Here is a 14,019-nt window from a genome sequence, read left to right as displayed (position 1 = left end):
TGCTAATGGTACATCAGCTGGTGCTTTGTCACCCATGAAATCAGTCAAAGCTGCGCAGCTCTCAACGTTCAACAAAGAAGGACTCTTGAAGGCCATAACTCTTTTTTTTTATCACTGCTAGTTGTACGTAATGAAGTTTTGCATAAAAAAGACGTCATACACCTACCTGACTTAAGCCTATTCTAAAGGAACTCGTCTCAACCTCAAGGATGTTCAGTAACTGTTCTACAGCATGTCTCTCATCAAGGACCTGACCAGCATGTTTCAAGGGCGTCGAGGACAGCATCTCGTATCGGCGATGGAACTCAAGGAACAACATGTAATCAGGATAACCTGAAGGTATAAAGTGTTAGGGTTATCTGTTACTCAAGCATAACATATAAGATTGAATTTAACTGAAGCCTTTTTTGTTTCAGAGCATCAGAAGATGAAGAAGAAAAGTGAATGTGAAGTTGATCATATTGACCAACAATGACCTAATGCAAATGACAAAGTGGTTTTCACAAGGGCACACGCAAGAAGTAAATGTGCTACTTGGAGTGTGGAGACACAGACTCAAAGCTATAAGCAAGTAGCCCCAACCAATACAAAGAGGAGCCAATCCCTCTTTGTAATCTCTCACTCGCCTTGCAAAATATCCTCATCCTAAAGCATTACTCTTATCTGCCTCATCCGTTACTCTAGAATACCAATTGGCGATATAAAGAGCTAATGGTAGGCGAGGAACTCTCGTTACAGACAAACTGGTCTATCCTGTAATCCAGTCACAGCCATGGTCAGCCCGGAGCAATTTCCTTACAATTCATCATCATCCACATTAGGCGACACAGACTCACCGACTCAGGTATCTATCATAAACAGATTGCTGGGAAGAATTGACAGCCCGTTTGATATTTTATCGACAGTTCTGTAATCCAAAAATATTTTTGCACTTTCAAGATTTCAATCCTTTCGTGTTTTGATTTTGTGACCTAAAGATTGTGTAACCTTTTAATCTTTGTCTTTTTACTCAATTATAAGACACATGCAAAAGCTTGGGTATGCTGGATTTTTTAATCCCCATTGGAAAATGAACTCGAAATATTATTCTGAAGGCTTTTTAACATCCCAGATAACTCTCACAAGACAAATTTGCATGTTCTGTACCTCAATATCTTGGTGGAACACCTAACTAAATACCAACAATAAGCAACAAATCTTCGAGCTGACTTTTCAAATGCAGGCTCTGCATATCAACCATTAGATATAAATTATTAAACCAGTTGATGTGGTGACCCAACGGGTTATAAGCAGGCAATCTGTACTCTATTTTCACCGACATAAAAAGAATTGCATCTTTTTTTAAGGAGCGCTTATTTCACGGTACTGTTTGCTCCAACATTTGCTCAATCGCATTTTGTTTTTACTATTGCATACTTTATGGTATCATTAGTGCTAACATTTGCCCATCTTTCCCCAAGAGCTCTACAAATAAACAGTTACCCGGCTCGCCTAACCAAACAGTCAATACTAAATTCATCTGGACGCTGATCAGGTCATACCAGCAATCTATAAAATCGCAGAAATTACGGCCCATGTGTCAATTTGGTGAATAGATCACACGCAGTATTTGCAATTGGTATTGAGAGGAAAAGCCTGAGGCTAGGTGGGATTTCCTTTCTATCTTACTCAAAGGTGCAGTAAGAATTTTTATTGCGAAGGAAGGAGCATTGAAGAGTGGGATATATCTGATTTCCTTAAACAGGTCACGCACGTTGGCATCATGCACATTTGCTCTATCATTTTCATACAAAATATTTTAAGAGGGGGAGGGTAGAAAATGCTTTCATGAGGGGTACTCCTCCCTTCTTTCGATGGGTCAAACACAGCTGGGGTGGAGCTGTCGCACTTCACCCTCGCGATGTTTGGGGAGACCACCATACCTCCTGCTCAGTATCAATTCCTTAAAACAGCCTGTCACCTTCCCGCAATGATGGACAGACCAATCAGCGTAATTCATAATTTCCTTTTAGCACCTATATCTCCTCAAAGACACATCCCCTCCATTTTCATGTTATTATATGAAATGACCCGCCAGCCATTCGCTAATAGCACTTAGCATTCACATCAGATGCAACGACTTCCTGTTGCGAGCAACGCTATCTGGCCCAGAATCTAATGAGGGCATACTCAATATATCAGTCTGCGATACGACACATCCCCCGGCTATCAATGAGATCATATTTGATCTGTGATAAGATGTATCTCGCGGCTGTCATAGATGTCATCTACAGCAACATATCGGAATGTGGATGTCTCCGAGTGGGGATAAATTCATTTTTTACCTAATCCCATCAATAAAGACCAACCGAAATGCAGAAAGCTAAAGTTGGGATATGCAATATTGTAGCTGCAAACTTCCTACAGCTACATAAGTAGAATTTGACTTTCTTTAAAGATGAATACCAGTGCGACCTTTCCAATAACCTCGCTTGAAGATCTTTAAAACTCCTGCAAACTGAATGCTTACCTTGTCTATGCATCCTGACAGCATCAAGTATTTGCGCACCCCTCAGCTGAAGACGGACAAGAGGAACATTGATCATCAGATCCTCCATAGGCTGAGCTTTGCCTGGAGACAGGATGGAACCCTTTAGATCACAGAGTCCAGCGTTTGGTTGTGGAAGGATACACTGAATGAAGTGCACTTTGGTTCGGCGAAGTTGGTCCATGATCGAATCCTGAAATAGGCAACATTAAAATTTTGTAGGTATTAATTTAAAACATATGACACATCAGACAGGTATATTCCATTAGGCTATTAAGAGTCTATAGCAGGTTATTATCCCAAAACTGGGATCTTTGGCTTGCCTAAGGTACAAGGAATGACGCAAATGGGGTAGGGTGTCTTGCCAAAGATCACAAACAAGGCCGTCTGTGTTGGGCAAAAACCTCTGATGTTTAGATCACAACTTTGGCACATCATCCGCAAGATTATCCACCCCCTTTTGGGATTCTACTTTGAATAAGGTGGTAGCATTGATTTCTAACTTACCAGAGTATATTTTACTTGAACACCGACGGATCGTCGTTTAAGACTGGCAGCACCACTGACGAACGAGCGACGAAGACTTGACGTCCTCTTGAGCGAGGATGACCCATCTATCATACCAGCGATGGAACCGCTAAACGTTGAAGTCATCGGACCACGGAGAGTACTGTACAGCTCGCTGACATATGGCCTGTAAGTATTATAGTTTGCTCAAGTTGTTTTCAAGCACTACATGCACTACGAAGAGCTCTTTACCCTCCAGACCTTAACACTACATGCTGGAGCTAAAGCCTCCATCTCAAAACTCAAGATTAAAATCACCACTGGATACAAAACACTAAACATCGCAGATATCAAGGACTTGTGACTTACATGGGTGACTCTTGGAGAAAAGCCAATACGTTACGACTGACAGGGTTCTCCCGACAGGCCTTCAACCAGCCCTTGGCACTGTACTTGATCGGACATGTTCCTTGCAGGTGATTCAAGGTAAACATGTGTGGATCGGCATTCCTGCGGATCAGGCTGCTCTCTGGAAGTAAAATTACAGCAAAATGCTAGTTTTATCTTTTGAGAAAGGAAACCTTTTTTTTTTGAAAATGTTCAGCTCTCTAACACCTAACATCAAAAATCTTCGACAACATGTAATCCTAAATGCTAAGTAAATTTAAGAGAACTCTAACAAATGCTATGCTATCAGTCACCCCTACTGGGTTAAATTTCTCACAGCAATCTATACTAATGAGATTTCTATCAAATTATAAAGACAAACTTGAGCCGCGAGATAAAAAAAATCTGTTGTGAAGAGAATTCCAATATGTCACAAAACACGTCTGCGTTCACATCAGTATTGATTTTCTGTCAGTAGCTAGTGTCACTTTCAACAAATCTTGACAGAAAGAAGCACGGTGAGTATGCAAGTTCAACAAGACTACAAAAAAATCTGCTTCAAAATATCTTAGTCAATCACAGTTCATTAAACTGATGTTTCATCTTTGTGTATAAAAATTAGGGATCCATTTAGGTTTGAATTATTTGTCCTCAGAAAGAAATGAAATAGAAATGTGAAGTGAACATATTCAGGGACAGAATACGTGACTTTTTTTCCCTGTCATCAGCAAGGGGACAGGGCATAGAGGAGCGTTCCACAGAAGTGTTTTTTAGGAGAATTCAGGACGTAATTGCTCACTCTCAAAGCAAAGTTTACAATCACCAAATATTTAAAATGTTTTGAAGATCTCAGTATTAAAACTATTCAAAAATCCAAACTTACTTCTCTCGTGGCTGGCCCCATGGTTGAGGAAGAGCCTCTCGACAAACGATTCATCGCTAGCACCAGGGAAGATGGCCTCCTCATCCAGCAACCACAACAGACCCTTCTCCTCCTTTGTATCAGCATTAGCTCGCACCTGAAAAAGCAATGAGAAAGCCTTGTAGATGCCTTTATCAAGCTGATACAGTGTATCACTGTGTCTCTTTATTGTATCGAACTTGAAAACCATGACAAATGACAGTAAAGAATTAGTCTATTATAGGTCTTTTAACATTTATCGTATCAACTGTGGTGACTCCACAGACATATTGTATTCCCCCATTCCAATATCACTGCACCATAAAGATGAAACAGAAATGAATCACAATCTCCTTTTAAACTGTCTGTGAATAAAAGCAAGATTAAAGGAACATGCGGGGAATGTTAACCTCCATTACACTTCAAATTGTTTATTCAAGCTTTACTCTAATTTTAAAGCTATGCTGTTAAAATGGAAGGAATTTCACCCTTGGATCGCCTCCAGGGTCAAGGAGTTCGAAGACGGAGAAACGCATTTGTTGTTAGATGTTATCTGCATTGCTCAAAGCAACCGAATCACACATCCGTTGTTACAACCGCACTACCACCGATGCCATAAAACAAAGGACATACTGGCTCAGCGAGGGTTGGCTGTAACAGATACAGTCTGACCTCATTAAGCGAATACCTCTCTATTACGGACACTCTCTCTATTTAGGATTCTGCATTTGCTCCTTAATTGGCTTTTTCCATTGAATTTGACCCCGGTCATCAGGTCAACTCATAAATTAAGGACATCATTCGTCCATCCCAAGGGCATCCTCAATAGAGAGGTTATACTGTAGATATAGCAGATTTTTTGGAGTTGCATACAACCAAATTTGACGTCACTATGGTTTCAAGCCATCTTCTATTCAAGAATACATCAGTTCAAAGATTGATATTGGGAATTTGGAGATATGAGGGCCATTTGGTTGGGTTGGGACAGCCGAGTGAATAGGAGGGTCGTTATTTTAACTGAACTGGCAGACTGATATGGGTCAGAGGAGAAATGGTTTTATTGGATAAGGTTCTGCAAAAGTTAGAATGGTACAGAGAGGACAGAAAATTTGAAGACTTAATTTGTGTAAGGTTTTGGATTTGGACCCAAACCTAAGCACAAATATTTCATTATTAGATTTTATCTTGATCTAAAGATAATGATGGAGGTTTTAATATAGTGCTTTTTTACTGACCACCCTGGTCAGACCCTCCGCACCAAAGCACTTTACAACAACTGTCACTATTATAGGTCTTCACACAGGCATTCTGGGGTATCAGTGGCAGCCGTCCATTTAGTGCACACCTAAGCTCAATCTGTGAAGGACAAAGAGGCGACCAGGCAGGAGTTTGAACCAACGACCCTTGGATAGAGGGTCAGACAAGTTACCCAGTAGGGCACTGAAGCAGAATAGCCATTCATCTACAAGGGAAGGTAATTAGTAGAACAACAAATCAAGGTGGGTTATTTATTAATCAACTACTGTTACCTTTGAAAGATTGGTGCTGCTTTCTGTTATTCGTTCCTGTGGATAACACAAATCACATCGAGATTGAAGGTGGAAAATGTAGACTGTTCTTATTTTATCACAGTCCACACTTATTTCACAAAGTTTCCAAAATGATTTAAGTATTTATTTGATTGAACCTCGGTTTTAATGTTTGGGGCACTACATGTATATAATTTTAATTTGTCAAAATGGACTTTACAGTTTACCAAATTAGCTAAGACTAAATAAGCTCAGAATATATAAATAAGCCAGGATCCAGGAGGTACACTGGCATAACAAGGGATTTTCTCAAGTAAGGAAGACTAAATTTGGCATTTGAAAATCTCAATTAAACAATACAAAGCGATTTATTTATTCCCTTAAGCAGATTGGGTCAGAAGCAGGCTATATCTACTATCTACCTATGAAACACTAACAAATATATAGGTGAAAGGCCAGAATAACAGGCTAAAATTTCCTGTCCCACCTGTCCCCAGCAGGACAATGAAATAGCAAACCAGCTGAATAAGTAGTGGGTGTTAGGCTGTCAAACTACTTCTGAGAAAGTGAACCTGTTCTAAAACAGGGGGACCAGGGATCAAGACATAGGTCGAGTTACCTTTTCTTTGCCCTGCTGGAAATGATTAAGAACACATTAACAACACGGTCTCAGAACATATTCCAGGGCCCTAATGATTAAAAAGAAATACATGGTTGCAGAGAAGGGGCTATTTATTTGTTGTCTAGATCATATTTCCCACAGAATTCAATGCCCGTGAAGTCTAAACTTTCCCCCATCAAAATTACGGTAACTTAATTTCAGTTAAACACACTGAACAGGCCATGCAAGATTATTCTTCAATGCAGGATATCTCACACAACTCAACCTACCAGCGTAGATGAAGTACCCTGCCTGTCAATCAAGGCAACCATGGGGGCTGGAGTGGGAGTTGATGGCTCCACATCACATTCTATGTTTTCCTGCAAGAAAATAACAGGCCAGTTAGATAATTTCATCTAAAACTGGAGAAAATTTGCAAAACTTCAGCACCGAGTTACCGGTTAAACACCATTGGGAAGGGAAAGCTTCCAGAGGCCAGTGTCTCTCAGATGGTTATCTTGACCATACCTGTGCATATCTGTCCTGCGGCAGCCTGATGGTGGAATCACTAAATAACAGCTGCATCCTCTCCTGAGTATAGTTATGGCAGAGATCTTCGAATGTTGCACCCGTCTCTCGTCCACACATTGAAGGAGTCTGGAGCCCAGGGGTGTCGACGACATATATTGTGCGTGTTGCGTGGATATTGGAAGAGGTGCTACGATTCATCAATGACACGACGGCATTGAAGGTTTCGGTGTAGAGACCGGAGAGGAAGCCCTCGAGCATCTCGTGTGGGGAGAGGCTACTGTCTGCAGCGTCAGGCTTGTTTGGTGATGCTGCACTTGGCCTGGAAATAGATTTATTAACAGTTAACAAAGATTACCTTGAAATTGAAGCTAAACCGAACAGGACTCTCAATATCAATCTGGATACAATACAACATATGCAGTCGAACTGGTTATGCCCAAAATGAGCCAAGTAAGAATTTGCCTTTGGTTTGTTTGTAAAATTTCAATTTCTTACTCAAAACAAGTTTTAGAATCTATATCTTCTCATAAGATATATTTTGTGGAATGTTTACAAATTTTTTCACACTTTATGCATTCGTTTTTTACCCACCACGGCAACAGTATAAATTCATCCAACAGTCACAAGTCTGAAGATATAAGAAGTCGCCAACTAATCAAATAGTCTCTGAAGTGTACTCGGTACACCATTTTAATCCTGTCAACAGTTCATTGCTTCACCAGTGATTGCTACTTAAGTGATTGAATCACACCAGCTGCAGGTTGATTGGCAGATCAATCACTATCAGATAGTCCAGAAAATATAGCTTCACTGTCAAAATGATGACAGCTTGTCAAAAAGGAAGCAAAGAAAGGTCTGATTCGTTAACATCAGTCTTGAATAAGCTACCCGGTAGTGTAGAAGTTTGGCTAAATTGGCTAACTTTTATTCCAAAGCAAATTCAAAAGTTCGAACATTGCACAAAAATGTAAGCTTACCACAAACCCATCAAAATGTGCAAGCTTCAACAACAACATATCTTACCGAATCAAAAGGAAATCCGGCACTGCTATTCTTATCCTCTCATTGAAAAACCTGGTTTACAACAACGGCAACAAATGCAAGAGTTGCAAGGGGAAAAAGTGGAAGCAACACAATGGCAATCTAATGTTTCCTCACAATGTGTATACATCCTGCCATGCACCAATACATTTTACAGGGACTCAATGTGATACGATTTTCCACACTGTTACAAAGTCACAAGCTAACATAAGACTTCCAGCGCTACGGACTATGACAATTTACAACTTAACAAGGACGAGGTCACAGACTAAAGCTTCGGCTCGATGGACACTCATCCTCACCTCCCGTCCAAGCTTGAGTGTCCATGCATCAAGTGCAAGATGAGTGACGGACCCTCTTTACTGAAAGTGTTCAGCAAAACATTGCAATTTTGTTAGAGGCCGCTGTAGTGTTTCACCAGGATAATGATACAGCTACTGCTATCAAGGAGGGAGAGAAATGCAAACACTCCATTTTCAAATTTGCTAATCGTTCTCTTTCTGACACAAATCATGACCATACCACCCTTTTCAACTTTCCAAAACAAAATGGAGTCGATTCACATAAAATGACATAGCAGAACATCTTTAGGAGTTTCCAGCTGTAGCTTGATTTTGAATATTTTAATTGCCTTAGATATTTTTGTCTCACCTTAATGTTCTTGAAGACTTGGTCACATCCAGATTGAAGATAGATCTTGCCAGCTCCGCAACCTCCACTCCAAGAAGTGTTGCAGCTCTCTGGGCAGCTTGAGGGTTCTTGAACTGACCCTTCATATTTGTGCCTAAATATAACAAACCAAGGTGTGAGTGGAATACTGATCTAATGAAATGGCCAGGGCCATTGTGCTCACCTCATGTGGAGGAAAGATGGATAAAGAGCATGGTCTTGTGTCATGTAGTGTTAGGTTTGATGTAGGTCCAAGCAATTACAATTTCCCCAAAATGGCCAATTTACAGTACATTCGACCTCTGTGACCTTGAAAAGTAGGTCAAATCAAAGAAGACCCGGGTGACACATTGAATGGTTGTTAGAATTAGATGTACCTATGATATAAAATTGGTGCCAATCGGGCAAGTCATTACTAGGAATAATGGCATTTTGAAGAATTTAGGATTTGGCCCCCTCCCTGGAGGCCAAATGGCAAATCAGATCGCACCAAACTTCGGTACCTGAGATCACCTGACCAAGGGGTACATGTGTACCTAATTTGTGATCAATAGTCATTGCAGTTAAGAAACGTGCCATAGTTACGGCCTGACGGCGAATTTACGCCATTTGACCTCTGTGACCTTGACAAGAAGGTCAAATTAAAAACCTGTGTGACATATACTGTATGGTGGTTAGATGTACCCATGATATCAAATTGGTGGCAATCGGGCAAGAAGTTAAGGAATAATCACATTTTTAAGGTTTTTGGATTTTGCCCCCTGGTGGTCAAGTGGTGAATCATATTGGACCAAACTTCGGTCCCTGAGATCACCTGACTAAGGGGTAAATGTGTATTAAATTTGGTATCAATAGTCATTGCAGTTTAGAAACGTGCCATCGTTACATCCTAACGGCCAATTTACACCATTTGACCTCTGTGACCTTGAAAAGGAGGTCAAATCAAAAACCCGGAGGATATATGATGCACCTTTGCTAGAAGTACCTACCATATTTTTTTCAAAATTTCCCGACTACTATTAAGGGAGATATTGCATATTTTCACTTTTAACGTTTGGCCCCCTGGTGGCCAAACCATGAAACGAATCGGACCGAAACTTGGTCTCCCAGGTGTCATTACATAAGGGTACATGTGTACCAAGTTTCAACTCAATAGCTCTAACAGTTACGAAACGTGCCCTGCTAACGGACGACGGACGACGACGACGACGACGACGACGACGACGACGACGACGACGACGACGACGACGGACGACGGACGCCACGGTATGGGATAAGCTCACCTCTGCTAAGAGGTGAGCTAAAAATCCCTGTCAGATCAGTGCAAAGGTTGATCCAAGTAATTAAGTGGGTCAAAATTAACTTTAACACTGCCAACAGGTCATCTTAGGTACAGGTAATAGATCTAATCTATCTTCGGTAACGGCAATGAGGACGTTACCCTTGAATATCCATCCTTATTTTGAGTGTTATCAAATTTCCATACTGTTTTTTTGCACTCTAACTACATGTACTTCTTACACGTACTGGCAACCATATTAAGTTGTCAAGTGTTTATGATGATTCAATTGCTTGGCAAATGTCCACAACCAATCAAGCATCAAAAGTTAAAATGAGATCCAACAACTTGTAAACAAACCTGTGGTTGCTCCAGCTACTCCAAGGTGATAGATGACAGCAAGAACAGAAAAGATGGCCCGAATTTCATTACTGGTCGCCCCAATAGCCTGGAAAGATGCGTGGATCTTCGCCCAGTTAAGTGCTGCTTTTGTTTTATCCTCAGGCTAGAAAGGAATTTTCGAAAGTTTGAACGAATCCGTTTTTGAAACCTAGAGGATTTACTTTTAATATCAGTAGGCCTGTTAATATGACTCTTTGGAGTAGTACTTAAGAATAGTGATATGACTGGCTGAACACATCCCTTGTACCGTAGGGAGAAATTAATCCACCCACGAATTGACGGTATGGCTCAACCAAACAGGAGAATATCACACACCCACTGCGGCATATTTCATCTCTTCAATCCTTCAAATGACAAATGGTCAAACCCCCAAGGAAGACATGCAATACAATTACACATACACAGCAACAAACATTAGCTAATGATAATCTCAGTGCTATCTGGAGGCAAGTGAGCCAGTCATCCCGATAGGTTTTATGCAGACAATCTTGGTAATACAGCCATCCAGCGTTATATTGGGCAAGAAAATCAATACCAGTGATAAAGTGCTTCTTGATCTTTTGAGACATGAAGCTTTGAAGTGTCATCGTGGGGCTTTGCGGTGTCGGTAACATTTCTCATTTCTAGTTCTTTATTCAGCGTCTAATTTTGCACCTGGGGAAAATTGGAATGTCGATTTTGGAGACGTGATTCGTTTTGAATATATGAGAGTTATTCTGGGCATACTGATGAATGACTAAATGTTTTACCATGAGTCATCCAGACAAAAACATTACATGCTGTAACATTTCTTGTCAGTAGCTCACTACTTTAGAGCTAAGGGAATTAAGACAAAGATGTGTGTGTAATTTGATTTACTTGTCCTAGACATCTGTCAACTCCAGGCCAAGACAGTGGTAACCTTTCCATTCTAAAAGTTCCGTCGATCAGAAAGAATCACCTCATACAGCCTCCTTAGCTTCCAGCATTTCAATCCAAATATCAAAACTGGTGTCATAACCCTCAGTATTCAATGCAATATGATGACAATACCACGAGATGCAATCGCACTTCAAAGCTTTATGCCTGCCGGAGATGAAAACTCACTTTATCCGAATATTGATTTTTAAACCCGATACAATACCCAGTGGCTTAGTCAGATTGACTGAAAAATTGTTATTATTTCCTTTTTTTTCTTCTAAAACTCGATATTCTCAAAGCTTTAACTCTGCTCTTGAGGCAATATTTTCAGACTTAATGCTTTTAAAGCTGGCTTATGAGAACCTGGCGCACCGTACAAGAATCCTTTTAAAATATAATGCCTTGAAAACTGGCTTTACAAGATACGAGATTTTCTTGTTAGGAGAGTGTCTTACCCTTTGAAGAGCAGTCATGAAGAGGTTCTCTTCATTCTGTTGCAGCTGAAGCTCCTTCCTGTAAAAGTTCAAATGAAGTTCGCTATCACACAACAGGGGTTTGTCAGATTACCTTGTTGCCTTAAGCAACAAATGTCTTGCAGAGACATACCAAACCTTTGATTTCAAATCGATACCTTTTTCAGCCTCGGTGCGATTTATAATGTGAGGGGCCTCCAAAATATTTGAGGAACAACCCATCAAAATCAAATTGGTGTTGATGGATTTTAAAACAAAGATCAACAGTGTCAGAAAACCAGGTTTCAGCACAAAGACTTCATGGGTCAAAATGAAATAACAGAGAGAATAGAACAGAAATAGATTCATGGTTCAGTAACTAAGTTAACTCCTTTATTTTATCGGTAATTTGATAAAACGAGAAAGAAATTAAGAACCAATGTCTCACCTCAGTTGTGGATCTAGGCCAGCCAGCATCTGGTAAAACACATGGAATGATGGTTCACCCTCTGGTCGTCTTACAATACGTGTTTTCTCTAACATTAGCACCTGTGGGTATAAAAGATCACATTATCAAAATGATTCAACACATAAAAATAATATCAGATAGAATAATCCGCAAAGCTATTTTGAAGAGGTATGTCATTCATGTTCATTTTTTTCACTAGCGGCTCAGGAAAATAGAAATACACAATGCCTAAGTGTATTTATAGTACAGTAGAAGTAGAACCTAGTGACTACACAAGTTGTGAATTCCAAAATATCACATACCTGAAGACTCATGCTGGCAATGTTGCCACCATTGTCAAATTCAACATTATAGATCTGAGTGAACCTTGACGCATTTGTGTTCATGACTGTCCTCGAGTGACCAAACGCTTCTAGAAGAATGAAGGATGCGTGAAGCTTCTCCACTGAAAAATAACATTAATAAAATCTTACACACAACGAGTGAAGAAAACTGCTCCAAAATGAAGTAGTTTGACCCTTGAAATATATAGGTGCACGAGCAAAGCAGACACCCAGCCCTTGACATTTACCAAACCCTTTCTTTATCCACAGGCAACTGTTACTGTAGTAATGCAGTGGATAAGAGTGCCAAAAGTTAAGGTCAAATTTTTGATAACGTTCATTTAGCCAAGAAGTCCCCAACAGTATCAGTGTTAATCGTGATGGAGAAAAACTTACAAGTGACAACTTTATGGGCACTCCCAGCTGCAGCAACCAAGAAGTTGAGAACATGGCGAGCGTTGGTCGTCTTGCCAGCTCCACTTCGTCCCATGAACACAATGGATTGGTCGTATCTTTGTGTGAGCATGGACCGGTAGGTCGTCTGAGCCGTGGCGTAGATGTGTGGTGGCATGTCCTCCTGCTTGCAGCCTCGGAACATCTGCACAACCTGTCAAATATATAATTTTGTTGTGTGATCAAAACATCAAACCAGTATCCTTAACAGATAGGCTGTCCTTAGGGCTTGATAGAGAGGTGTCTGCTAAGGGAGGTTCAACTGTAATTTCCTACAGTGAAAGGCTGAAATCACTACTGCGAGTACTAATGCTTCACCTAAAGCAACTTTTTAAGATTCTATTAAACTTAGCAGGTGTAAAAGCTTGGCTGTTTCTACACTCTTTCAACACCAAAGCTCTGGGTTTACAATAGCATTTCCCAAGCACAGATTCATAGATCAACTCGAACAAAAATAAAGCAACACCAGGTAGATAAATATATGTGCAGAATCAGTACAGTCCATAACATTGTGCCAACAGAGAAACCACTTTGTGTAAGATTTAGTGCAAAGTTCCCAAAAATGTCATTTTTAACACCACGAAATTGTGATGATGTGCAATAGAGGAATGACGAAGGGAAGGAAGGACTGAATTCAGCAAACAGATTTCAAAATGTAGCACTCAATGCATTCTAGTCTATAGTAAAACTGATATTTTTGCGATTGTCACAGTCACAAACTTAAGGGTGGAAAACATTTTAACGAATGGTTTTATCCTTTGAAAAAACCCACTCTTGAAATGAATAGAAGCAAAATCTGAAATGGATGTTTTTGCAAAGTTGTGAACAAGACCCAAAATGTCATGTAAAGAATTTGTATCACTGTGATATTGATTTGCACCAGTGAGCATCTAATAACATGCACAAACGGTAATACACAGAGTGATATGTGCTGATTTCAAGACGGACAAAAAGCAACCCTTTCATCCTTGCAAGCTATTGGAATAGGTGAAAAAGACTTCGATGGACCAAAAGATTTACATACATTTAGGAAAATTGCAAGTCTTTG

General features: G+C 40.2%; 1 protein-coding gene across 5 annotated transcripts in view; it reads right to left on the bottom strand.

The window, feature by feature from the left end:
• The window catches only part of LOC135482533 (unconventional myosin-XVIIIa-like), a 56,885-nt gene that overhangs the window by 25,437 nt on the left and 17,429 nt on the right, over positions 1–14,019 (bottom strand). Inside the window, exons 5-19 of one of the 5 annotated variants that reach the window (XM_064762632.1) lie at positions 12,915–13,125; positions 12,498–12,640; positions 12,175–12,275; positions 11,730–11,787; positions 10,333–10,477; positions 8,676–8,808; positions 6,981–7,302; positions 6,743–6,832; positions 6,471–6,485; positions 5,852–5,887; positions 4,305–4,440; positions 3,404–3,563; positions 3,035–3,221; positions 2,510–2,720; positions 167–333 (exon numbers count right to left, since the gene is read on the bottom strand). In XM_064762632.1, the coding sequence (XP_064618702.1) occupies positions 167–333; positions 2,510–2,720; positions 3,035–3,221; positions 3,404–3,563; positions 4,305–4,440; positions 5,852–5,887; positions 6,471–6,485; positions 6,743–6,832; positions 6,981–7,302; positions 8,676–8,808; positions 10,333–10,477; positions 11,730–11,787; positions 12,175–12,275; positions 12,498–12,640; positions 12,915–13,125 (2,115 nt within the window). The remainder of the gene's footprint in view (positions 1–166; positions 334–2,509; positions 2,721–3,034; positions 3,222–3,403; positions 3,564–4,304; positions 4,441–5,851; positions 5,888–6,470; positions 6,486–6,742; positions 6,833–6,980; positions 7,303–8,675; positions 8,809–10,332; positions 10,478–11,729; positions 11,788–12,174; positions 12,276–12,497; positions 12,641–12,914; positions 13,126–14,019) is intronic. The other 4 variants (XM_064762634.1, XM_064762635.1, XM_064762633.1 and 1 more) reach the window with 4 other exon arrangements.

Source organism: Lineus longissimus, chromosome 2 (genome assembly GCF_910592395.1).
Source record: "Lineus longissimus chromosome 2, tnLinLong1.2, whole genome shotgun sequence".
Classification (NCBI taxonomy): Eukaryota; Metazoa; Nemertea; class Pilidiophora; order Heteronemertea; family Lineidae; genus Lineus; species Lineus longissimus.
This window is presented reverse-complemented; position numbering and strand designations above follow the sequence as displayed.